The 27,470-nt window shown below is 44.9% G+C and overlaps 2 protein-coding genes across 12 annotated transcripts in view; one reads left to right on the forward strand and one right to left on the reverse strand.

Moving 5' to 3' along the window:
* MSANTD1 (Myb/SANT DNA binding domain containing 1) overlaps positions 1–2,060 on the forward strand; it is a 28,622-nt gene extending 26,562 nt beyond the window's left edge. For all 11 annotated transcript variants that reach the window (XM_079991737.1, XM_079991734.1, XM_079991739.1 and 8 more), the window contains one exon: positions 1,627–2,060. In XM_079991737.1, the coding sequence (XP_079847863.1) occupies positions 1,627–1,867 (241 nt within the window). In that variant the 3' untranslated portion in view covers positions 1,868–2,060. The remainder of the gene's footprint in view (positions 1–1,626) is intronic.
* A 3,657-nt stretch (positions 2,061–5,717) lies between these two features.
* HGFAC (HGF activator) lies at positions 5,718–26,589 on the reverse strand. The gene is given in 12 exon segments (XM_079991657.1): positions 5,718–5,852; positions 5,855–5,999; positions 7,519–7,667; positions 9,922–10,062; positions 10,523–10,662; positions 14,385–14,637; positions 15,486–15,571; positions 16,274–16,448; positions 19,173–19,283; positions 22,280–22,411; positions 24,548–24,611; positions 26,373–26,589. Coding segments are annotated over 12 exon segments (1,494 nt in total). The 5' UTR covers positions 26,442–26,589; the 3' UTR covers positions 5,718–5,823.
* Positions 26,590–27,470: the final 881 nt, after the last annotated feature.

A 27,470-nucleotide genomic window follows, 5' to 3' on the forward strand; every position in this document is an offset into this window, starting at 1 on the left:
GTGGTGCCCAGAACCGGACAAAGTATTCCAAGTTGTGTCTGACCAAGGCAGAATAGAGTGGTACCATTACCTCCCTTGACCTGGACACTAGACTTCTGTTGAGGCAGCCTAGAGAATCACTAGCTTTTTTGCTGTTGCATTGCACTGTTGACTCATGTTAAGCATGTGGTCTACTAAGACACCTAGATCCTTTTAGACCCCTAGTACTCTTCTATTATAAATTACTTTAAATATGCAAAGTTTTTCATTAAAAGATACTGCTATGTTCCACCACAATCTCTATGCAGTGACAGACTCCAGGTGTTCCAAGTGCTTTTTCCAGGGTTCAGTTTCCTGAGAATGAAGGTCAGTGGTGGTGTGTTTAGCATATGTGGTTTCATTTACACATATATACAGTGGTGCCCTGCAAGACGAATGCCTCGCAAGATGGAAAACCCGCTAGACGAAAGGGTTTTCCGTTTTGGAGGTGCTTCGCAAAACGAATTTCCTATGGGCTTGCTTCGCAAGACGAAAATGTCTTGCGAGTTCCTGCGGGGTTCCCCCCCCCTTTTTCTAAGCCGCTAAGCCACTTATCAGCTGATCAGCTAAGCCGCTTATCAGCTGATCCGCTAAGACGCTAATAGCGCTAATCCGCTAAGCTGTCAAAGGGCTTGCTTCGCAAGATGAAAAAACCGCAAGACGAAGAGACTCGCGGAACGGATTCTTTTCATCTTGTGAGGCACCACTGTACAACCTGAGCATAAGATGGGTTAGCAGTATTAACACCCCAACAGATCTTGTTCCTCCACTAGTCACAACTTAAGATCCGGCACAGATCATGCACATCTCTGTCTCTCCAGCTTCCAACTCTCACACACAACTCTGGCTGTTGTTCACCTATGTAGCAGCCAGTTTGGATGGGGCGGAGGAGAAAAGCCCACCTCACCAAAGGAACTAGTTTGTCAAGCTTCCCCTTACATCCCCTTAGGATTGCAGGCCTGGAAGGCAAACTAGGTTTTCATCCAGACTGACCCCACCCTAAACTCTAAACAATACAATTAGACTGTTTTTGGTTTTTTGCATTTCTTTTCTCTCATCACTCCTTGCGTTGTTTTCTCCACACTAGGTACATATACAACTAACAACAGAAGATAACAGCTACAGTGAAGTGGGCTGTAGTCTATTAAAATATATGGCATAATATACTTGCTAGTCTTTAAGGTGCCGAAGACTCTATGTTGTTTATACTGCCTAACATAGCCAGCCCTCTGGCTATGTTATATGAAGCATTATTTTCAGATGGAAGGAGGTGGCTTGGGACCTTGGGTTGGTGGGATGTGCTGTCAAACAGTATTCCCTGTGAAAACAATGCCAAGTGCTGGGTGAGTATATCAAATAATGCTTCCAGCTGGGTTATAGGGGAGCATGGAATACCCAACAAGTTTGAGAGAAATTTGAGAAACTACAGGAGCGTTCCCTTGCTTTGCCAGGGTCCCCACAGCATGGAAGACTTTTCTTGAGTTCAAGTGAATGCATGTGCAGAGCAGCCCTGCTTTTGCCCAGTCCAGGTGAACATTAGATATTACCCAACCATGTGATATAGCAGATCACAAAAGCAGATTTAATGCCGAAATGTTTGCTTTTCAGAGCTGAAGAGAGGCCCATAAAGAAAAGGAAAATGCAGAGTTGTAGCTTTCAAAAGAAGAAACTAAAGTTAATGGAAGCAATGCTAGAGGAACAAAAGAAACTGAGTAGGGCAATGGAAGAAACTTGCAGGGAAGTAAGAAGGATTCTGGATCAGCAGAACATCATCCAAGTTCAGAGCCTGCAGCTGCAAGAGAGAATGATGAATTTATTGGAGAAAATGATATCGAAAGTCAATGTTTAGTTTCTTTTGCAGTGCTCCTGAAAATACAATATTTATCTATTTTACAGAAATTACATATCCTAGGATTTCCTCTTCCTTCCAGGTAAATAAAAAATTGTAATGTAATTATGAAGAGTTTAATCAGTGTAGGAGGTGAGCCATCTAGACAACTGGGTGTTTCTTAATGAAATAAAATGTGGTCTTGCTTTGTGAATTTTTTTTCTAGATTCTAGACAGTTTATTCGAATTGGGATGCTCAGTTTAGGGCAGCCAACTGTTTTCTGTTCAAGGACCCTGGAAATGACAGCACACCATTATGTTGCTTCACTCCCAGGGGCAGATACAGTCGCCTTTTCAAAGCACACGGCAGCTTTGAAAAAATGAGGGATCAAAGGTCCTTAGACCATTTTGTCTAAAGTGCAAGGAAAGACTCAAAAGTCATTTGATTTTCTTTGCCTCACTCTCTGCGGTGGCGGAGAGGAGAAATCACCTGGTGTGGAAACAGTTGTACTTAGATTGTTGGGAGACTAATCAAAATGCAATTTCATGATACATATTTTGAGAGGAAGCGCATTTAAATGTAGCTTTTCATGTCTATTTTTTAAAAACCTGAGAGTAATGCAGAAACAGGATAGGATGGATTTATGAGTGAACAGTTCCTCTGCCCCCAACAAAGGAGAGAGGAAGAGGGTTTGGCGCAAAAAATCGCCCCTGAAATCTGCCTCCCATTATGTGTGTACGATCATGAGCTTCGACAACAGCTGGAGCTGAGCAGTAGGAGAAGTGGCAAGGACGTTGGAGACAGTATGATGCTGGAGTGTATGACGGCACGACGCTGCTATCGCAACAGAATCAAACACGGGAGAAGCTTCCTATCCTTCTCACACCGCAGCACATCGTTGTGTGAAATTTTTCACCCTTCCTCGCCAGCTTTCCCTCTTTCCAGACACACCAAGTACTTGCGTCACTATTGCAGTAAAGTACCGTATTTTTTGCTCTATGTGACTCACCTTTTCCCTCCTAAAAAGTAAGGGGAAATGTGTGTGCGTCTTATGGAGCGAATGCAGGCTGCGCAGCTATCCCAGAAGCCAGAACAGCAAGAGGGATCGCTGCTTTCACTGTGTAGCGATCCCTCTTGCTGTTCTGGCTTCTGAGATTCAGAATGTATTTTTTTCTTGTTTTCCTCCTCCAAAAACTAGGTGCGTCTTATGGTCTGGTGCATCTTATAGAGCGAAAAATATGGTAATGCCCCACCCCCCTGCTGCCAATAGAGCTCTTTGCGAAAGGGACCCCTAGGTACGCCTCTGGTCACCAAACAGTGCCAGTTGTGTGGTCAGCTGCACGGAGGTTTGGGATTTAAACCAAAAGAGGATAGCCAGTATGCCCTTGAATCCCTGTTGCTTTCAGGCTTTCTAGAGGCATCTAGTTGGCTCTTGTGAGAACAGGAAGCTTGACTAGATGGGCCTTTGGCCTGATCCTGCACACTTTTCCCACGTTCAGGGTGTATAAAAACTCCAGACCTTTAGGCTACATTGGCTGTCAAGAGATGCAGAAGAGCCAACCATACACAACATGGGGGGCAAATAATTAAACACTGGCTGTATGCAGTTTTAAATTTAATAAAATGCTGGTGGCTTGGTCTCTTTAGGTTCTCCTCCGACTGCTGTCCTGATAGACTGGGAGAGCTTGAAAGATTTGTAGCTCTATTTCCCCCCTTGCATTTATCTGCTCTTTCAGGTACAAGACCCTCCATTTTGTTCCCTGCTAGATAGAAAAGGTCAGGGGGTAACATTCGGCTGACCTGGAGAGGCTGAGAGAAGCAGAGGGGTTGGTGGTCAAGGCCTTCAGGGACGTGGGAGCTGTGTCCCATTGCAAGGAGGAAATCTCTCCTGCTTTCATAGGGGGGGGGGTGAGCTTGGGGAAGGAGGGCATCACTGAGGAAGAGGGAGATAAGCAGTTATCCTCATGCGCCAGTGAAAACACTCCAGGTGGTGGAGAGATCCTGGCAGTGGTTGTTTTCACATCGTATATGTTCATGGGGTCTGAACTCGCAGTGACTGACCAGGAATGTGACCTTGGGGGCACAGTGGATCGTTCAGTGAAGATGCTAGGGATCATTAGGAGTGGGATTAAAAACAAAACTGCCAACAATATGATGCTGTTACGCAAATCTATGGTGTAGAGTTTTGGTTGTCTCACGTTAAAAAAAGGATATTGCAGAGTTGGAATGGGTTCAAAAAGGGCAGCCAAAATGAACAGAGGGGTGGCACATGGCATTTTTTACTCAAAAGGCCAGTAAGAGGAGATATGATAGAGGTATATAAGTTATGCTTAGCGTGTAGGAAGTGGAGAGAGATTTTTTCTTGTTTTGTCTCCCATAATTGACTAGATTCAGGACCCTTCAGGAAGGGTAAAGAAACCATTTTTCTTTCCCATCACCCTTGAACTATTCCTCTACTGTGCTATGGCTGCCAACCCCAAACATGAGTGTTTTAATTGCTGTATGGAAAAAAGTGGGGCCTCTTTTTTTTAACCTCATGACAGGTACCCTCTGCTTCAAAATACTTACAGTAATATTAAATGCTATCTTCCAATCTCTTCATTCTGTGCCTCATCTGCTGGCAACCACAGACTTAACTGCTGGTCTCATACAGTCTGCCCAACTGAAATCCAAATTTTAGCTTACCTGTGGTTGGGCAGCAGTACCCCCCCCCCAAAAAAAAAACCCCACCAGTAGCAGTGAAGAGTAGTTTTTGTACACGATGAAAACCATGAAAGTCCCTCTCTAGACAATGGGTGTATGTGTTACTCTAATATTCCTTATCTCCATAGTTTTGGCTGCTTTTGCTATTCCTGCTATCAGTATTTATGATATATTCCTTGTTCATGACCTGCGCAAGCACTTGCATGCAGCTAAGCCTTAGAGTGTGGGCAGTGCTAGGCTGCTGCACTAGTTAAATGTTAGATCACATGCTCAAAGGAGTAGACTTCATGCTTCCCTGTTCAGTTTGTTGAAGCCACAATTGCAGTACAGCAAATATGTTTTCCAGAATGCCAAGTGAGGCATACTTCCTGCACTCCCCCCTCCCATAAGAGGGAGGGGGAGTCCTTTTAAAACAGGGGGTAGTGTTAAAGCAAGGTAAGTACTCTGCAAATGTTTTGCTCTATTGATACCTATCCAGTTTCTCTGCTTCCAAATAGGGCAGTAAAATGGAGAGGGCCATGTCAGTTCAGCTCTAGTGTTAACCACAGCATAGTTCAGGCATGTCCAAAGTCCATTTGGAGGTCTAATCTGGCCCGCCGGCCAATTTAATCCAGCCCCCATGGCAGTATATGTCCTGGGGTAAAATTGTCGAAAAAGCTCAGCAACCTCAATCCTAAAAAACTAAAAAAAAGCTCAACAACTTTGGTTGGCCCCCACGCATGTTCACTTCATCAAATATGGCCTCTTTGAAAAAAGTTTGGGGGCCCCTGGCATAGTTACTGGTGACCATAATGACTATGTACCCCCATTATGGTGCAGTGCCTGATCCTGACCACTCCCACACTCTGATTACAAAACAAACAAGCAAATCCCCAAATTTCAGGTTTTACACAATTGGCTACAAGGTGTATGTTTCAATTAGATTGTTAGTTTTTAGTTGAATCCTCACCTATGTGAAAATATATGTGTATATTCTGTATATACACACATATAAAAATTTATAATTTCTATTTCTATTGTCCTTTCTTTTAGAACAATGCACATTTTTTGTGGGGTAATGCTTTGGGACCTTTTAAGCTGACAGCTTAGGGCTTCATCATCCTTTTGTCCAGCCCTGAAACAAGTCCATTATTGTGAAGTACGGTAGACAGAAAGGCTTGGCAGAAACAGGTGGAACAGGGTGCCTTTTAATGACAACAGTTAGCATTATAAACAATGACGGTGGCAATCCATAATTTCAGCAAAATGTGAAATGCTTCATCTGGGTAAGGAACTACGGCTGCTCTTTTGGAGTCGGTTTATCTTCTCATTTATCCAGTCCACATATTTGGTCACTCTTGTATAAACACCAGGCTTCCTTGCTTTGCCACATCCATCACCCCAACTGATAATGCCACACAGGTAAGATACGCCATCCTTTTCACAGGCCAGGGGGCCGCCAGAATCTCCCTGTTTCAAAGATAAATTTAAGGACAAAAGTATTTTGCTATGCTTTCCATTATTTGGAAAGATTGGCTCGTTTTATTTATCATAGGTTTTGCAAATGACAATCTCTGCGTCTTACGAAATAATTTTGCTTGTTGTAAGCTCAATAACATTGCAAAAGGAGACTAGCTATACGGCTGCAAATAAAACGTTTTAAGTGTGTTTTAAGCGCAATATACAATGTGACACTAGATGGCAATGGTGAGCCTTATGGAAAATTCAATGTATTTTTAAACATGCTTTTTAAAAAAAGCAGTTTCAAAGCGGTTTTTATATGTGTCTAGATTCCACCTGGTATACAAGCTGTGTAATAAATTGGAAAAATGTAAATAAGAAAATGGGGACCAAGCATGCTCATATTCCTTACCAGTGTCATAAATTGCCAACATTGCAGGACACTGATAGGCCTTTCAAAACAATTGCCAGATAGTTTGGGCCAAATAATTAATGCTCATATGGTTGGAGTATTTCCTTGAATATTTGGATATTTGGGCCTTTTGTTGCTCACCATTTATAGTGGAAGCATTTATAGTGGAGGCAGGAGCAGTTGGCATCTTACCACACAACATTGGCATCCTTCAGCTGGTAGTCAAGAATTTTCAAGAAAAAAATTCAAGTTTTCAAGAAGAAGCCCTCCCTTTTTTATACTACAAAACCCCCAACTTCTATGCAAGATCTGGAGTGGACCCTCAATACTTTCAGTTGTGAGGCATGTGACAAGGGTCAGCCTGAGAAAACTGCAGGACAATAAATTGTTCAGCTCTAACTGAAAACTCCAGGAGGCAATGAAGTGGAATGAGAGGCAAGACCCCAAGAATCAAAGAACCCCTCCCTTCAGCTCTTCAGCGCCAAACCCGAGGTGCGGCCCTACATGTAGAACTGACATATTTCACTTCAGTTCCTTCTTCACAAAAGGAATATCCTCTGGAAATTGGACGTTTTTACGATTTGCACCCATTGATGGCCCTGCCCATGCATTTAAAAAAAGTAAATGGTGGAGTTCATTGGACTCATAATAGCACTTAAAATGTGGAATTCTCCAATCTCCAGAAGAGTCAAGCCTATATCTAAACATTTTAGCTGTCCTTGGTCCTCTACCAAAACCCCAATGTTTCCACTTTGATTTCCCCCCCCCCACACACACACACCACACACACAGGAGTGGTGAGTTCAGATTTTTGAAATGGAGATCTCATCTCCATAGTCTACATTTCAAAAGGGATTTATCTCCCATTAAGAGGAGGTGGCCGCTCCACTAGGCCACTCCACCACCCCTTTAAGAAGAGAACTTACACCAAACCCAGTATTTTTTTTGCATTCCCTAAGGAAGGGGGAGGAAAGATGTGCTACACAGCCCCCCCCCAAAAAAACCCAAAACAAAGTGTGAGCAAAACAGAAATGCCAAGAGGGATTCCTTGAACTCTCACATTCACATTCACTCTCTTGTACAAATTTAATTCAGGCAGAAACTCAATAATATTACCTGGCAGGCGTCTGATTTACCATCAAGGTAACCAGCACAGAACATATTTTCACTAATGTCAGCTCCATAAACATCATAGTTCTGACATTTGTAATCAGGGATGATCGGAACTGATGTTTCTTGCAATACTTTAGAATAGCTGGATGAATCTGTAGAAATAAATTGTATAGAAAACAATTAATTCTAACTAGAGCAGAGTAGTTACAGATAGGTAGCCGTGTTGGTCTGCCACAGTCAAAACAAAATAAAAAAATTCCTTCCAGTAGCACCTTAAAGACCAACTAAGTTAGTTCTTGGTATGAGCTTTCGTGTGCATGCACACTTCTTCAGATACACTGAAACAGAAGTCACCAGACCCTTCTATATAGTGAGAAGGTGGGGAGGGGTATTACTCAGAAGGGTGGTGGGATTGGGTGATTGGCAGATAGCTGTGATGAGCAGAGTAGATTAACTTGAAGTGTTTAAAGTGTTTTGCCAAGCACTCTCACAAGGGTTGGATTCAACAGTAGTACTACTCAGAGGAGACCAATCGAAATGAATGAATATGACTACCAGATCCATATAAAAGGGTCTCCTCTGAGTAAAATTTAGTTGGCTACAACCCGTAATAGTTTACATATTTATGTTATGGTTTATATGCTACTTTTTGGCTCAGATGCCCCCAATGTGGTGAACGGAATATTTATGCAAAAATAACAATAATAAAAATACAATCAGTGCAGTAAATTAAAATAATATAAAATAGAAAAATAAAATGCAATCACACTAGTTATATATTTGCGAGCTGGATTCATTCTCAGACACATTTCCCCCAGGGTGGTGTAGTGGTTAGAGTGTCAGACTAAGACCAGGGAGACCAGGGTTCAAATTCCTACTCAGTCGTGAAACTCACTGGGTGACCTTGGGCCAGTCCAGTGTCTCTCAGCCTCATCTACCTGCTGGGGTCACTGTGGGGATTGCATGAGGAGGGGGAGAACCATGTGGACCACCTTCAGCTCCGTGGAGAAAAAGGCGGGATATCAGTGCAAACCAACCAACCAAGCAGACAAATAAATACTATTCTCACTTGGAAGCCAGGTTAACTGGCATCCCCACTGCCCATCCTAGTCCAGCTGCTTCAGTTTCGCACCTAGGAGCAAGCCCAGCCACAAGCAGTCGCCCGGGGGAGTGCCATCACCCTCATCACACCCCAAAGGAGAAATCCTCGGGGGGGGGGGCTGTCCCTACCATTGCCCTCCCACCAGGGCTGGCCTGCTCATAGTCACTCACTGCCCCAAAAACCTGCCAAATAGGCTTGCCCTGGAAACAGCTGTGGCCAAGTTCTAACTCTTGCTCTTCACAGGTGGGGCCGGCAGGCCAAGCCTTATGCAAGACGGGGCTTCAGCAGTGTGCTTAAGCATTTAACTTGACAAATATTCTATTTATTTCTGAGCATTTCACTGAGCCAACTCAGAGAATCGGAAAGGAACATTGAACTCGCAGCCCTACTACTGTAGAATACCTTTCCTAGCCTACTACAGTGGTCCCTCGGGTTAAGAACTTAATTCGTTCCGGAGGTCCGTTCTTAACCTGAAACTAATCTTAACCTGAGACACCACTTTAGCTAATGGGGCCTCCCGCTGCCACTGTGCCGCCACCAAGCGATTTCTGTTCTCATCCTGAAGCAAAGTTCTTAACCCGAGGTACTATTTCTGGGTTAGCGGAGTCTGTAACCCGAAGAATCTGTAACCCGAAGAATCTGTAACCCGAGGTACCACTGTAGTGTACTCCTGAAGTGATAGAAGGGTGGCATATAAATTATTATTATTATTATTATTATTATTATTATTATTATTATTCCGGTATAATCCCATTCACAGTCATGGTTGACTTGCATTGCCTTTTGATCACATAACCATTTCTTTCTGGCCCCTAATTTTCCTCTCCAGCACTTTTTCTTTCCTATAGTTATTCTGAAGGCTCCAATTCCCATTTCTCTCCATATCCCCTGGATCATGTAGTAGGCAGAAAGGCAAAGGGCCGCTGTGCAGGACCAGGTGTAGGAAAGAAAAGTCCCTGCGCATTTCAGCCTCTGAGGATTTAGTGGCTATTACAAAAGAGAAACTACATTTTAAAACTGGGTGCAATGTCTAGAAAGCAGGTGCCATACTTTATGCTGCACTGTGCTAGAATTCTGCGGCAAAAGTCAAAGGACATTTCAGCAAAACAGAGCTAAATCATGCTGTCAATAAAACAATTAACGGGTGATATGTGTTCTTGAATTGGCCAAAGAAGTGATTCAGTTGACAAATCATCTGCATGAAGACTAAAGTGATCATAGTTCCAAGTCTTGCCTAGTTAGAACATCTGGTTATGTCTCTGGTCAGTATCAGTAGCACACATAAAAGCAATGTTCTAACTTACTTTCATGTAAGTGTCCCCATCCAGCAATTTGGCATTTCTGATTATCTGGAAACGACATTCCCTTTTCCGGCAGGCAGATTGGTCGAACAAACTGGGACTTCACTGCACAGCGTTGATTCACCTTCCTCAACTTAACTAAAACTGCAAGAGAAAATAACTTTTAAAAAAAGATCACAGAAAGTGACTGTGTTCACTTGATTTTGAAATCATCAAGCAATGACCACACGCGGATGACCCAGCCCTGCGAGTGAAGAGCTGAGATTTCAGGTACTTCTTTTTTTTGGTCTCTCACCTTTGTTCAAAAAAGCACTTTGCCACTAGGAATGAGTAGAATCATAAAGTTCTGGTTTTTATCAAAAGCTTTCTGCAGCAAGGAGAGCAGATCCATTCTGATCTTCTCAAACTTTAGAGGGAAGATCCATTCTGATCTTCCCAAACTCCTATTGAGGACGACGCCTGCAGTTCAGTCTGGCCAGGCACAGGGAGCCAGAGCTACACTTCCGGTGTCTGATAGGTGGAAGATATGGCAATATCACTGCCCACTTGGCTGCACCTCAGTCCACACACTTAAAACTAAACCAGAAAGAGGAAAAAGGCTCACCTATATCATTTTCAGTTGGGTTGTATACTGTGAAGTCAGGATGCATGAAGTACTTCTCCACATCAAATTCTTGAGTAACATCTGTTGTCATATTAAAAAAATGTTGTCCCAAGACAATTCGAATTGTTGACATCAGCGGACTGAAGAAAAGAGGAAAGAAAATGATGAAGAGAATGATGTTATTAAGCTACATGATGCATTTTAAATATTTTATTCTTATTTATCTGTATATTTGAATGATTTTGTTATGACCTTAACAAATGCACTTCCTTCCTTCCTATAGGTAAGGAACAGAATATTATAGTATTATAATATTTAAATTGGCTGATCCAGCAAATAACATTTTGATTGGGGTGTCAGGGTGCCAATGTAACGTTGTGAGTTGCAGTCGTGATGCTATAAGCCAACTTATAGCATCAGTAGCCCAGCAGCAGCAGAAGGAATAGCAGAAATGGGCATGACAGCCATGCTCACCAAATGAAGAGTAACATTTGGTAACACAAGCAACTTGCTTCCAAAAAACATTTTGTTGTAAGGAAAATGAAGGGGGAAATTCAGAATAGCAGCTGCTTAACAGAATGTTGTATCACCTCCCCACAAACAAACTGGGAGGAATGCTCAGCAAATGGGTTACCTGGAAGTGACCTTGGTTTGACATAACCTTTGCTTCCATCCTGTGGATTTAGTTCTGCCATTGGGCTGCTGAACTAGTGAGGATGTGCTGCACTGATTCCTTCACTGATTCATGTGGATGCAAATGAGATTGCCAGCCACAGTCTTTAACTTATAGCAAGGGACCGTAAGACTCTGGGCAGGAAGCTGAAGGGCCTTTTTCACCTCCGCTTCCTGTTGAAGGATGTGACCCAGGAAGAGAGAGGGAAATCCTAGAAGTAAACCACTGACTGTGCAGTTGGTGTTGTCAATAAGGATTTGGCTTCTTGGACCATGGTCTCCGCTTCCTTGAGGAAGGACTTCTGGCAAGAGATGGGTTGCACCTCACCACGGAAGCCAACAGTTGCAAGAAAGGTTTCTTTGGCTATGCCTGAATCAATAGGAAGAACAAGCAAGTAGTACTTCCTCTGCATGGAGAAGACAGAGACATGCTATAGGATGACAAAGAGAATGTGGAACAGCTCAACACCTTCTTTGCCTCTTTCTTAACCCAAAAGAAAGCAGTGCTCAACCTGGTGATAACAGAATGCATGTTGCAAGGAGGGAGCTGCAGCCCCAGATAGGAAAAGAACACCTAGCTACTTGAAATGTAGACCTCTCCAGGGCATGGCGCACTACACTCAGGGGTACTAAAGGAGCTTGCAGATGTAATCTAAGAATTTCTGTCTATAATCCTTAAGAAATATTGGAGAACAGATTAGGTTCCTGCCGAGTGGCAGCAGGCAAATGTTGTCCCCAACTTCAAAAAGAGGAAAAAATAAGACTCAGGTAAATAAATACCAACCAGTCAGCTTGACACTGATACCAGAAAAGGTCCTGGAACAGATAATTAAATGGTCAGTCTGTGGGCACTTGTTTGGGACGCAGGTGGCGCTGTGGGTTAAAGCCTCAGCGCCTAGGACTTGCCGATCGAAAGGTCGGCGGTTCGAATCCCTGCGGCGGGGTGCGCTCCCGCTGCTCGGTCCCAGCGCCTGCCAACCTAGCAGTTCGAAAGCACCTCCGGGTGCAAGTAGATAAATAGGGACCGCTTACCAGCGGGAAGGTAAACGGCGTTTCCGTGTGCGGCTCTGGCTCTGGCCAGAGCAGCGATGTCACGCTGGCCACGTGACTCCGGACAGCGCTGGCCCCTGGCCTCTTAAGTGAGATGGGCGCACAACCCCAGAGTCTGTCAAGACTGGCCCGTACGGGCAGGGGTACCTTTACCTTTACCTTTACCTGTGGGCACTTAGAAAAGGATGCTGTGATTACTAAGAAACAATCTCATTTCTTTTTTTGATAGAGTTACAGGATTGGTGGATCAGGGCAATGGTGTAGACATGGCATTTCTTGATTTCAAGTCCCCCATGATATTCTGGTGGAGAAGCTAGTGAAATGTGGGCTGGATGAGGTAATTGTTAGGTGGATTGTAGCTGGTTGACTGGCCAAACCCAAAGAGTGTTCACTAATGTTTCCTCAACATATTGGGAAAAAGTGATGTGGGGTGCTGCAGAGTTTTGTCCTGGGCCCATTGTTGTTTAACGCCTTCGTAAAGACTTGGATGAAGGAATTGAGGTGATGCTCATCCAATTTGCTGATGATCCTTAGGGTCCCTTCCAACTCTACAATTCTATGACACCAAACTGGGAGAGATAGCTAATGCTGCAGAAGACACAATGGGGATTCAATATGACCTTGACAGCATGTCAAGGCATGAAAAACCAGCTGCACAAATATAAGATGGGGGACACCTGGCTTGCCAGTAGTACATGTGAAAAGTGTCTAGGGATCTTAGCAGGCTGCAAGCTTAACATGAGTCAACAATGTGATGCAGCAGCAAAAAAGCTAATTCTATACTAGGCTACATCAACAGAAGTATAGAATCCAGGGAAGTAATAGTCCAGCTCTATTCTGCCTTGGTCAGACCACACCTGGAGTACTGTGTCCAGTTCTGGGCACCACAATTTAAGAAGGATATTGACAAGCAGGATTGTATGCAGAGTAGGGTGACCATGAAGAAAAAGGGTCTGGAAACCAAGGCTTATGAGGAATGGTTGAGTTGGGTATGTTTAGTCTGGGAAAGAGGAGACTAAGAGGAGATATCTGAGCCATCTTCAGATGTCTCAAGGGCTGTCACATGAAAGATGGAGCAAGCTTGTTTTCTTCTGCTCCAGATGGTAAGATCCAAGCCAATGGATTCACGTTACAAGAAAGGAGATGCCAGTTAAACATCAGAAAGAACTTTCTGATGGTAAGAGCTGTTTGACAGTGGAACAGACTTCGTCAGACGGTGGTGGACTCTCCTTTAAGCAGAGGTTGGATGGCCATCTGCCACGAATGCTTTAGCGGAGGTTCCTGCATTGTAGGGTGTTGGACTACATGACCTTTGGGCTCCCTTCCAACTTTACAATTCTATGATTCTAGATTTAAACTGTAGAAGATGTAACATCAGGTATGCAGCAGATAAAGACATGACTGGGTCAAAAGGGGGGTTGTATCTGTAAAGCCCTGTGCATAGTGCCCAACATTGCTGTTTAGAAGCCTCATTGTTCAGGAGATCATTGGAGCTTACAGAGAGCTGCGTGAAGCATCAGAGTTTCAAAGCAATGCACACACATCTCTGCAAGTACTGACAATCAGCTGGTCCCCTGATGATCAGCAGAGAGCTGTGAAAGGAGCTTTAAAGTCCTGACAATCAGCAGTTTGTTGGGACTCCAAAGTGATGCACACCATACTTGTCAAACTTGTCCACAGAGGGTGGGGAAAATAAGGATCCAGCTGCCAGCCAGTTTCAGTTCCCCCCGCTCTGATAGATGGGAGTTAGGTTTCACTATATTCCTGGCATTGCTTCTTTAATATAACATCAGCTGCACCTTCTGGGAATTGCTTTTTACTTATGCTTGCTGTTCCAAACTGCTAAATACTGTTTCAAAATATAAAAAGTTCTGAGAGTCCCATTATATAAAACACAATTTCTTTACAGTCTTTGTGATACCTGCAGGCTAGTGCACATTCTAAGAAGCTTTAACTTTGTATTATTGCTTCACAGGGCCCAGGGCCTGCCTGCTTCTAGAGGTTCTGAGCATTAGGGATTCTTGGCTCAAACTTCATTCCATCTTCGCTCAGGGATCTCACATGAAACATTTTGTTTGATTTAAAAGCATTTTGAGGCACGTGCAGTGAATTTCAGATGAAATCAAAGCATAGGCTCTACCTATCAGCAAAACAATGCGCAGCTGTCACCACCCAACAAGAACGAAGAAGGCTTCCAGCACAGAAATTTTTCCCAATATATATGCTGGCCAGCCAGGGATGTGATCCTGGCAAGGAGGAAGATCCTCCTATAATTCTGGGTCTTAAGAAGTTTCGCTTCTTATGTCTTCTCCCACATAAATTCTGGACCACGGCAAAGTCATCAAAAGTTTCCGGGGGTGGGGGTGGCGGTGGCGGCTGCCTTCTTCTGCTCCCTGAGTGAAGAACAGATATATTTAATCTTTTACCCATTTTTACTACTGAATCTTTACTATTTACTTTAAATAGCTACGGAATATGATTACAAGGCAAAGAGCTCTTTTCTGATTATGGCGTCTTCAGAGTGGCGTAGCAGAAGTGGAGCAGCTTAGTTTAGGCTGCATCTTCTCATTCTGGGCGTTTCCTGCTTGCTGCTCAGCCTGATGCCATCCCACTAACATCAGAGTCTGAAACTGCATAGGAGGGGTAGAATCACCCTGCTTATGTCATTCCTAGTTCAGCCTTTGATGTTAGCATTGTGCTTCCCTTCCCTGTAGTGATATGTTCCTTTGTTGCTGGACTTGGGTTGGATTGGGCCATTTTATTCAGACTAGTGAATAGGGTCTCAAACTCAAGCACTTATCAGCCAGATGCACCCAGTCCTTCAGAACCACATCATGCGCACACAACCTCATACAAATCCGTCTCTTCGTCTCTCAGTCCTTCCCCAGGAGCAGAACTTGGGCAGGCTGAATGCCCCAAGTCAGCCTTGCATGAGAACTGACACAGTGAGCACAGAAGTCTTTAAGGATTCATCTTTACAGCACAGCGGCAGAACCTGGTCTGGAGAGGAAGGGGAGGCATCTACTGGGCTGGGCTGGGGGAAACAGACAGGACTATCTATGGAGCTGTTGTACCGGCTGTTATCTGCTCCAGAACATTCTGACCTTAAACATGAGAAATGGCACGTGACCTGTATATGGAAGGGGAAAGGGACTTGTTCCTCCCTTACATTTACTAATTTCACTTCTTCCTTTGCTTATGCTAACTTCAAAAAGCCCCATAGATGCAAAATGTTACTTACGACATAAAGTAACATTGCAGTATTCCCAAGATACTGAGTTTTCTTTGACTGTGTAGCACCATGGCTCCTTGTCTTCATCTGGGTTTCTAACGCAGTGGGGAAGGAAAAACATTTGCCCCTTAATGTTTGGTGAACATTGCTTTTGTCACTAACCCCACCATTTTTTCCTCTTATGCAAGTTTGGGTTTTCTTCATATACCTTCAGTTCTAAACCCAATTTTCTCTCTGCATCATTCAAGTGGCTTTGCTAACACACAATACCGCACATCTATCAAAGTAGAGAAGAATATGTGTGCATGTGCGTAAAAGGTAAAGGTAAAGGTACCCCTGCCCGTACGGGCCAGTCTTGACAGACTCTGGGGTTGTGCGCCCATCTCACTTAAGAGGCCAGGGGCCAGCGCTGTCCGGAGACACTTCCGGGTCACGTGGCCAGCGTGACATCGCTGCTCTGGCAAGCCAGAGCCGCACACGGAAACGCCGTTTACCTTCCCGCTGGTAAGCGGTCCCTATTTATCTACTTGCACCCGGAGGTGCTTTCGAACTGCTAGGTTGGCAGGCGCTGGGACCGAGCAGCGGGAGCGCACCCCGCCGCAGGGATTCGAACCGCCGACCTTTCGATCGGCAAGCCCTAGGCGCTGAGGCTTTAACCCACAGCGCCACCTGCGTCCCTTGTGCATGTGTGTATATGTGTGCGATCAGAGAGTCACTGGGGTGAGAACCAGGGTGTAACCCACAAATGTCTCTATTTTTACTTGTATTTTCCACTATCTACCAGCTAATTTTCTTACCGGCAGTATGAATGTGGTCCCAGTCCCAGTTGCACTGGGTTTTCAACTATGTCAGCATGAAGCTCTTGGTAAAGGAGATCTGAATTCCATGGCAAACAATTATCTCCAGAAATTGTCTTTTTCTCAATGCCCCTGTAGTTTGTCCCATTACCAGAATAGCAATGTTGGCTAGGACCTAGATAAACATACAGAAGTCTTAAGTAAACATCTGCTAGCATAACATTATCCACTTATTTCTGTGAGGGAGAGGGTGGCACTGTGGTCTAAACCACTGAGCCTCTTGGGCTTGCCGATCGGGAGGTCGGCAATCCAAATCCCCACAATGGGGTGAGCGCCCGTTGCTCAGTCCCAGCTTCTGCCAACCTAGCAGTTCGAAAGCACACCAGTGCAAGTAGATAAATAGGTACCGCTGTGGCAAGAAGGTAAACCGTGTTTCTGTGCGCTCTGGTTTCTGTCACGGTGTTCCGTTGTGCCAGAAGCAGTTTAGTCATGCTGGCCACATGACCCTGGAAATCTGTCTGTGGAAAAACGCAGGCTTCCTCGGCCTGAAAAGCAAGATGAGTGCCACACCCCATAGTCGCCATTGACTATGCCCAGGGGTCCTTTACCTATTTACAGTGCTTTTTTTCTGGGAGGACGCAGGGGTATGCATACCCCTAAACATTTTGTGAGTCTAAGTTTGAACTCATTGAGGGGCAGTATTTCAATATGAGTAGGAAAATGAGAGTACCCCTAAACATTTTTTTAAGAAAAAAAGCGCTGCCTATTTACCTTTTACCTATCCACTTATTATTTACACACACACAGCTTGTGTTGGAAATGACCCAAGCTGCTTCCAGAGAAACTGGGAAACATTTTGGAATATTGAGGTGATCCAAATTTGTCCTACCCCCCCCCACATCTCAATGTGACCCTAGCCCCACCCACCCCCTCTTCACCACACCCTGTTTTTCCAGTCATCTTCTCCTTTCAGCTATATTTTCTGGGCCACCACTGTTGATGGTGGACCTGGCTGTAGGCCACTGGGAGAGAACATCATTGCCTTCACATTGCATCAGCCCTTGGTGAAGCTACATTTCCCAGGGCAAAACCACTTGTGGCATTGTGTGCTGCTGTACAGCACACAGCTTGGATAGAATGGATCCTGTTCTCACTATAAGCACACCTGACTACCCAAGGTAAGGTGATGCCGATGTTATCAGCCCCAGCTGAAACCTATGACTCACTCTTATTTTTGCAATATGTCTGAAGAACTATGAATGGCAAGCATGGTGTAGTTCTGTTGCTTTGTTGAGTATTTTGCAAACTCTGAGAATTGAGCAGTTTTATTTCACCCATGTTTGACTAAAAAATGTATCTCTGTTCTTGCAGCTGTTCTTAATCTTTCTCCCTTTTAAAGCATTAAATTCTGCTGGATTTTGCCACCTAGTGGTAAATAATAAGAGCTGCAGTTTCTTATCTGCAAAGTTTCACATCTTCTGTACAATATTTTTTTAAAAAATTGTTAAATGATCTTTTGTGGATGAACAATGAATTTGACAATGAAAATACAAGGACTTCAGGGCAGCTTGGGTCATGGGGGTAGTGGGTTCTCCTCTGCTTTTTGGCCCTCTTTACAGCAGGGGTTTAGAGGATAGCCAAAGGGAGAGCAACTGTGTCAGCTAAGGTGCTGAAAAAGCAGGTTAAATGTGATGGCCCAACACAGTGAATGAAAAGTAAAATGGTCATTGTAAGAAGCAAATATCTGGTTATCTAGCTAGACTACTTGCCCAGCCTAATCAGTTGCTATTTTGTCCACCATACTATAGAAAAAGCATGACGTTGTTGGCTTGGTGGCAAAGAGGGGTGATTTCAATCCAACCTAATCCAGTTTCTAGACCATCTGACTAGGTTGGACATATGGGATAGTTCTGGAAGTCAACCCTATGAGGAGTGGGAAAGGCATGGCTGCTGCTCACCCCACCCCACCTCCTGCCATCCGCTAGACTGTTTATCTAGTAATCTAGGCAGCCTTTCCTTGTAGCCTATCTGTCCAAGTTAACTCTGCCGCTAAAAGCTTAGCTGTTTTGTTTTTTCTCTCCCAGCTTGAGACAAAAAGTCTGCTATCTCTCTCTCTTTCAACTCTGATTCTGTAAGTAGTTCTTTTCGAGAGAAATCTGTTCCTGCATGAATAAAGCCTTTAAACTCCAAAAACATAAATGATAATTTCAATCTCATTCACTTGAGCTGCAAGCTCTCCTAACACTAGAAAAGGTAGACCTTGCCATAGGCATGCATGCATTCGGACAGACTACATAGGGCTGCCTCTGAACAGAACTTGGGAACTTTAACTGGTACAGAATCCAGCTGCTCAAGGTGCTTGCCAGGTTAGTCAAAGCATATGACATAAACTCTATACCAGCTGCACAGGTTGTCAGGCTGCTCCTGGGCCCAATTCAAAGTCCTGGTTTTGGCTTCTAAATCCCTAAATGGTTTAGAGTCAGGTTAGTTAAAGGGCTGATTACTTCTATATGGACTTGACTTTCTCTTAAGATTGGCATCAGTGGCCCTGCTTGGTAGGTTTTAAATATTATATTGTAAGCCATGTTGAGAAGTCAGAGCAGATAAAGGCTCCTGTAAAGCAGCCTAAAAATAAACATGAGTAAAGAAAATGTCCATATTGACATACAAGCTGTGCCACAGGAAAGGGCAGCAAGAGTCCAGAGTTCTAATAATTTTAAATCTAGTCCATTCAGCTCTGGGAATCAAGCATTAAGGAGCAGGGAGCTGTTTATCAAATTCCAAAACAAAATTTATGAAGGGTCCTGGATATAGCATAAGCCTCGGTGAATGAGGCCTAAATTCTGTGGAAGGAAATAAGTCAAAGATCCAAACTGAGTGAAAGTTGAATACAACTCACCAACATTGCAATGTTTTCCTGCCCAGGGTGTTTTGCAGTCACAGACTGTTTCGTTAGTGAAGACAATCTTCTTGCAAGTACTGCCTTGGGGGCATGGATTGACGGTGCAGCCTGCAAGGTGAAGCAGAGGACTTATCCACACTGACCTTTTGCCCTGCTCTGTCCAGCCAGAAGCCTGCACTTGAACGCTCCGTGTCCAAGCATTTCCTACCCCCCACCCCAGTTTCTACCACAAAAACTCGTTCTTTAAAGCTGAATCGGAGCAAATGTCAATTCAGGTTTTCTGCACACTGGTGTTTGCTCCAGTTGAAGGTTTGTCCACACTTACCTTTCCTCTGCGCTTTCTGAGTGTGGATGCAATTTAAAGTTCTGTGTCTGAGCAGCCTCTCGCTTTTCACTCTTTAAAGTTCAGTTGGGGCAAATGTCAATCCATGGAAAACCTGAATTGACATTTAACGTTTAAAGAGCGGGTTTTAAAGCTCCAGAGCAAGAAAAAGGATGCTTGGACACACAGCATTAACGTGTGAACCTCTGCCTGGAAGGTAAGCCTTAACATGCACACAATACCCACAGAAACGGCCTAAAGTGTTTTTGTGATAAATGCTAAGGTGCACATTACTAGTAGGAAAATCCAAAGGTGAATTAAAACTGGACCAACCCCTTATTATCCCCAGAGTCTCATAGAATACATATAGAGATTGAGATATATAATGTCAGCTGAATTGTAACTGGAATAGAATAACATTCCTGAAAAATACTTTAAAAATCCAAAAGACTCAGGTATAAGAGTCTGAGGGAGGAGGAAACTCTGGGACTTTCAGTGGCTGCACCATGATTGACCATGAACACACCAAAACAATACAGTGGTACCTCGGTTGAAGAACAGCCCTGTTTATGAATTATTTGGTATACCAATTCAGCAAGTAGTGTCCCGGTTTGCGAACTTTACCTTGGTCAACAAACAGGAGCTGAATGATGGAAGGGCACCGGCGACGGGAGGGAAAGTGCGCCTTGGTTTAAGAATGGCTTTGATTTAAGAACGGACTTCCAGAACGGATTAAGTCCGTAAACCAAGGTACCATTCTCTCTCTCTCTCTCTCTCTCTCTCTCCACAGGGTGACTTTAACAAAATATTTTTACCACTCTCCTACTCTGCTCACCCCATTTTAATTTAATATTTACGTTTATAAGCTTGCTTTTCCTCCCAAGGAGCTCAGCGTGATTCACGTAGGCCTTTCCCACCCCTCACCCTATTTCCCTCACCACCAGCCAGGAAGCAGCAGTGCCCTCCATGTGGGCACACACAAAGCTCTGTACGCATATGCATACACATGCACACACTGCTTATAGGCAGCAGCAGCAGCAGCAGCAACCCACAACTCCTATTTCAGACACACAATTCAGCTGCAATGCCTAGTCTCCTCTCCCCCTCCCAGGGGGCGAACAAAGGCTAACCAACACCCGGGGCAGGGCAAGCCGTTGGCTGTGCACGTGTTGCGCCGCTGCATATGACGCATGTGTGGTGTCGCTCTATATGACGCGTGCATGACATCGCTACGTAGGGCGCACGTGCAGCGTCGCTACGTACAGTGCATGTACGTACAGCGCACTGTGCATGCGTTGTACATAGTGGTTTGCCGCCGGCACTGCCTGAGCACCGTACGGACAGTGGAGGGATCCTCCGCTCACGGCTGCAGTGGTAGTGGACCGATCTTCTGATTGCAGCTGGAGTGGCGACGGAGGGCTCCCACCGCCATCCATAGGGCGCTCGGGTGGCGCCAGTGGTAAACTGCTATGTACAGCGCATGTGCGGCGTTGCTACGTACAGCACATGTGTGAGACACTGTGCATGCGTTGTACGTAGCGATTTGCCACTGGCGCCGCTTGAACGCCGTACGGACTGTGGCAAGATCCTCTGCTTGCAGCTGCAGCTGTGAACGGAGGATCCTCGACATGTGGCTGCGGCGGCACAAGGGCTGCTCACACCGCCAAGCCCAGGGGCAGCGGGGTGAGCACCACACGGGGTGCCTTCTTGTCACCCCTCCAGACATGGCACCCGGGGTGCACCGTCCCCCCACCCCCTTGCGACGCCACTGCCCCCCAAACACACACACACATTGCAGAGTGTCTGTCCTAAAGCAACTGAAACAGCCACTTCACAGAGGCAATCAGCAAGACGTGCAATTTCGTTTTTTGTTTTTGTTTTTGCCAAGAGAGGAGAAGGCAGCGTTGTGCACAGCATTTCTGGTTGTGTCTCTCTTCTTGCAGGCAAGGAAGCTGGTGCTGCAGTTCAGAAAGGGGCTTTAAAGCCTCTCCTCCTTTTTCCCACTCTCCATAGCACCAATGACCCTTCCCCATTTTGCCAAGAGGGAGAAAGGACCACTCCCCCCTGCAGCCTTTTTAAAGTGACTGTGGCTTGGGTGGGGAGCCGAGTGAGGAAATATAAACCCAGGAAAGGGCAAAGAAACAAAGGGCCCCACCCAGCACCTGCCTCTGCCCATTGGGTGGATGCCACCTTCCCAAGTGGGCAGCTCTTCAAACATAGGGAGGCTGCCAATGGAGTCAACGCCATGGGACTCCCATGTATGGAGCAGGGCAGGGGCAGGGGGTGCAAAAAATGATTGTGCCTAGAGAAATTCATTTCTGAAGGCAGGACCATCTACTATTCTGAAGTAGTGCCCGTGATCTGGTACAAAACCACTTAAATTGTTGAATAACTTTTAGAACTTTCGGTCAAATTCAACCTGTGAGCAGCACATTATCCAAAAAGTCCAGTACAGTTAGGATAAATTAAGGAATTGAAAACTGAAAAGGAGGTGAAGAAGATAAAATCCTTTCAGGAAACTTACGAGAATACTTGAAATTACTATCATGCCGCTACTTCACAGATTACATTTTAAGATGCATACCTTTTAATTGCTGTAAGTGGTTTAAGGCTGAGAGTATGACTTCTTCACTACTCTATGCATTATTTAATGCAATTCAACTTCTGTGTCTCAATCGTTTTATTTTTTTATCATTTCACTGGACTACATATAAACAGATTAGCAAACATACTAAAATAAAGCATGCAGTATAGAAGCTGTATAGAAGCTGTATAGAAATACCTGTGTGCTGTGCATATTGGCAGTTAATTAGGTTGTTAACACATGTGCATTTCTGCACTATCCCTTGGTAGATTCTTGGCCAGCTTTCTCCAGTTGCAAAATATTCATGCAGAGTTTCATCAAAGCATTTTTCTGCAGTTTTAAAAAAAAGCAAAAGAGCACATTAAGCCTTATTCTTAAATCTTTTTCTTTCTTTCTGCTATAAAATAAATATTGCTGGAGAGCATATGAAGATGTTCCTGGCTCCAGCCCATCTGGTCCATCACCATGACCAACAAGGTGCCTGTGGGAAACCTGCAAACAGAACCTTCTCCCCTTCTGCACTTCCCAGTAGGCCCATGTGCAGCTTGTCTGAGGCCCCGGGTAGGAATCATAGAATCATAGAATCATAGAGTTGGAAGAGACCACAAGGGCCATTGAGTCCAACCCCCTGCCAAGCAGGAAACACCATCAGAGCACTCCTGACATATGGTTGTCAAGCCTCTGCTTAAAGACCTCCAAAGAAGGAGACTCCACCACACTCCTTGGCAGCAAATTCCACTGTCGAACAGCTCTTACTGTCAGGAAGTTCTTCCTAATGTTTAGGTGGAATCTTCTTTCTTGTAGTTTGGAACCATTGCTCCGTGTCCGCTTCTCTGGAGCAGCAGAAAACAACCTTTCTCCCTCCTCTATGTGACATCCTTTTATATATTTGAACATGGCTATCATATCACCCCTTAACCTCCTCTTCTCCAGGCTAAACATGCCCAGCTCCCTTAGCCGTTCCTCATAAGGCATCGTTTCCAGGCCTTTGACCATTTTGGTTGCCCTGCTCTGGACACGTTCCAGTTTGTCAGTGTCCTTCTTGAACTGTGGTGCCCAGAACTGGACACAGTACTCCAGGTGAGGTCTGACCCGGAGCGGTAGGGGCAGGGCAAGCTGCCCACGGGCTCTGCGGCAATTCGCACACAGGGGCAGCATGGCGATTCGTCTGGGGGGTGGCTTGGTGAGCTGCCCACAGAGTCTGCCTGGCGGACGCAAGCCCCACGCTGCCATTTTGGGCAGTGTGGGGCCCCGAGCCATTGCGTCACTCCCAAGAGAGACGTGTGGCTCAGGTGCGCTGCAGGCCAGGCCCTGCGGTAAGTGCTGAACCCCCCCAAGGATGACATCTGGGGCGGACCACCCCCCCACACCCCCCTTCCTATGCCCCTGGGTAGGAGTCTTGTTAGAAAAAAGTATAAATGTATTAAAGGGAAAAAACAAGGTTAGAATATGTTAAGATTAATTACAGGACAGAAAATAGATGAAGATGGAAAGGAATTGCTGAAACAGTTAATTGAAGTGGAATACAAAAAGGGAGGCGTGAGGAAGTCAATGAAACAAGTGAATGAAAGTTAAGATTGAAAATATTGGAATTGTTTTTGTTTTGTTTTGTTAATTCAATGTTTTATGTAGTGTCTTTGTTTTTGTTTTTGTATTTTATTATGTTGATTTGTTTAATTCTTTTTCTTTCTTTTTGTAATCTTTAAACTCTTAATAAATATTATTTAAAAAAGAAAAGAAAAAGAAAAAAAAAGTATAAACTCAAACAAAAAAAACAGCCGGTCCATGGCGTTCCACCCCCGCCCTCTGGGTGCCCCCTCCCCTCTGCATGGGCCTGGTCCCCAGCAATGTGTGTTCAGATGTATGCTGCCTCTGACCTCCAAGAGCATTAATGATGAACCCTAATATTTTTCCAGTGAGTATATGACAATTGGAAGTTCATTATATTGTAGGTACTGCAGTATAGCGGGCATATGTCGCCCACCCATATGTCGCCATGAGGTTCCTAGAAGCAGAGAGACTATCCATTTCCACAGCCATGAATAATGTGGGCGAACCAGAGCTGGGAGCAGAACTGAGGGATGCAGGCACTTCAAGTGAATTGAAGACCTCCTCAGCCCAGCCAGAGGTGCTGCAGAGGAGAAGCAATGAGGGGGGTCACCTTCCCAGCCCTGCGAGGTCTTGGGGTGCCACCTTGTGGTGAGGAACTAAGCAGGATGGCTCTCACTGAGAATCCAGTCTCAGTTGCAACCAGTTTGCCGTATCAGTTCAGCTGGATCATGGAAATAACCCTTGGAATCACATCTTGGAATCCATCTTGGAAGCCGTCCAGTGAGCAATTTTACATGCTGTGAAAGCAAGCTAGGAAGGAAGGAAGGAAGGAAGGAAGGAAGGAAGGAAGGAAGGAAGGAAGGAAGGAAGGAAGGCTTAGTTTGTTTGTGAGGCACATTAAAGCATCTTTGGTACCTCTGGAGTGGTGAACTTCATGTCTGGATTCTTCTGGCTCAGTACCAGGACTGTTACTTCCTTCCTACAAATAAAACAATGAAGAACAAGTTTGCTTTTATAGAGGATTTTATCAATACAAAGTTCCTATTGGCAGAAGAGCAGCCAGGGATTGCCTTTTAAAAACAACTCAATCACCTGAGGCACCGAGGCAGAAACCTATGGCAGCTTTTAGTTTCTGCCTTTCTCTCACAGACATAAACCTTGTGCTAGGCCTATTAATACATTTGGGAATGCCTTGCAGTTGGGAGCCCTGTTCAACATCTATATAAAGACTTGGATGAAGGATTTGAGGGGATGATCCTATAATTTGCACATGACACCAAGCAAGAAGGGATGGCAAATGCCGCAGAAGACAGAACGAGGATTCAAGATGACATTTACAGATTTGAGGACTGAGCCCAAACTAACAAAATGAATTTCAATAGGGGCAAATGTTATACACTTAGGCACAAACAAACAACTGCACAAATATAAGATGGGGGGGCACCTTGCTTGCCAGTACAGTGGTGCCCCGCAAGACGAACACCTCGCAAGATGGAAAACCCGCTAGACGAAAGGGTTTTCCGTTTTGGAGGCGCTTCGCAAAACGAATTTCCCTATGGGCTTGCTTCGCAAGACGAAATGTCTTGCAAGTTCCTGTGGGTTTTTTTCCCTCCCCCCCCCTTTTCCTAAGCCGCTAAACCGCTTATCTGCTGATCCGCTGATAAGACGCTTATCAGCTGATCCACTAAAAGCCGCTAAACCGCTAATAGCACTAATCCGCTAAGCTGTCAATGGGCTTGCTTCGCAAGACGATAAAACCGCTATACGAAGAGACTCGCGGAACGGATTAATTTCATCTTGCGAGGCACCACTGTAGTACACGTGATAAGGGTCTTAAAAAGGTAAAGGTAAAGGTACCCCTGCCCGTATGGGCCAGTCTTGACAGACTCTGGGGTTGTGCGCCCATCTCACTTAAGAGGCCAGGGGCCAGCGCTGTCCGGAGACACTTCCGGGTCACGTGGCCAGCGTGACATCGCTGCTCTGGCCAGAGCCAGAGCCAGAGCCGCACACGGAAACGCCGTTTACCTTCCCGCTGGTAAGCGGTCCCTATTTATCTACTTGCACCCGGAGGTGCTTTCGAACTGCTAGGTTGGCAGGCGCTGGGACCGAGCAGCGGGAGCGCACCCCGCCGCAGGGATTCGAACCGCCGACCTTTTGATCGGCAAGCCCTAGGTGCTGAGGCTTTAACCCACAGCGCCACCTGCGTCCCCAGATAAGGGTCTTAGTAGGCCACAATCTTAACATGAGTCGACAGGGGGATACTTTGGCAAAAAAAAGCTAATATTATTCTAGGTTGCATGAAGAATAGCATCAAGGGAAGTAAAAGTACCACTCTATTCTGCCTTGGTCAGGCCCCACCTGGATTACTGTGTCCAGTTCTGGGCACCACAATTTAAGAAGGATAGTGACAAACTGGAAGGTGTGCAAAGGATGCTTTAGCTGACATTCCTGCACTGCAGGGGGTGGGACTAGATGACCCTCAGGTACCTCCCAACTCTACAATTCTATGAAAGTCCTCCTTGAGTCTATGCTCTGGCCTCCAATTTCAGGGTGGCCATGCTTAAGGTTCTTTGCTGCACTTTTTAAATGCAGTGTACACCAGTGCCAAAACACGTTTCCATTTCGGGACGTTTCCAGCACATTTACTAAGGAGCATGTTCTTTAAATATTGGTGGGGTATACTTCTAAACAAGCAGGTTTATGATAATGTTGTGGGAAGAAAATGAAGAGGCACACTTACCATTCGCTCGGGAGCACTGCTTAAAGCCAAAGAGAGGGTAACAACCATGGAGCAAATGTAGACTTTCATATTTCACCTTTTTATTTCTCTTTTCTTTTCTTCTTTTGCAACTCCCTGTAATTTTCCTGGAGGAGTGGGCCTTCCAGTGTCTGCAAATCCAGAGTGGGAAGTCTAATCAACATTGGGGCTTATGGAAACCCCCTGCGTTAGAGAGTATGTTTGACTTCTTAAGCAATCACTCGTTCAGCAATGTTAATAAGTAATGTGTTTGTGTACTGAGGTAAATATTGGTTTCAGAAACATTTCGGGGAAAGCACACACAAAAAGTAGGCCCAAGGATGGACTAAATATGCCGCATCCTGAATTTGGGTTAAGAATTTGGGTTAGTTCCTGTTTGGACTGATTAATATTTTCCCAAAGTTTCCATGCCTTTCTCTTATTTGTCATACTCCAGAATAACCAGAATAACCAGCATTGAACAGGAAATCTGGACTGGTATTTAGATCCCCAGGTTTTTGAATAGAGTTCATGCCAAATTTATCAGAGTCTATCCTTATTTATTTATTTAGCACCTCATCCATAGATCTCAGGGCAGTTCAGTTGAGAAAAACACAAAATACATAATAGATAATTCAGGAGAGAAACAACTGGGTCCAAGAACTGACATTCCAATGTGTTGTGAAATCTATTATACTTTGTTTCCCCCCCCCTTTACAACAGGCTTCCTCCACCTTGGCCCTACACATGTTTTGAGACTACAATTCCCAGCATCCCTGAACACTGGTCCTGCTAGCTAGGGATCATGGAAGTTGTAGGCCAAAAAAACATCTGGAGGGCTGAGGTTGAGGAAGCCTGCTTTACAATGTAAATGGATTTAAGGGTGGAGGTGAACTCCTGTTTGGAAGGCAGACAGATGACATTCATAGATGGTTTCAATGTCACAGTTACAGTTTACGTAGCAAAGATTCAGGTTTGTTCTTTTCTCTTTATTGGGTTAGGGTGGTAATCAGAACTCGAACACATCACTTTTATTAGGGCATCAGACCAAGCTTGGTCCCAGTGGGACATTAAGCGATTGGGATGCCCTTTCCCTTGTGG

Source organism: Podarcis cretensis, assembly GCF_951804945.1.
Source record: "Podarcis cretensis genome assembly, chromosome: 9".
NCBI classification, from domain to species: Eukaryota; Metazoa; Chordata; class Lepidosauria; order Squamata; family Lacertidae; genus Podarcis; species Podarcis cretensis.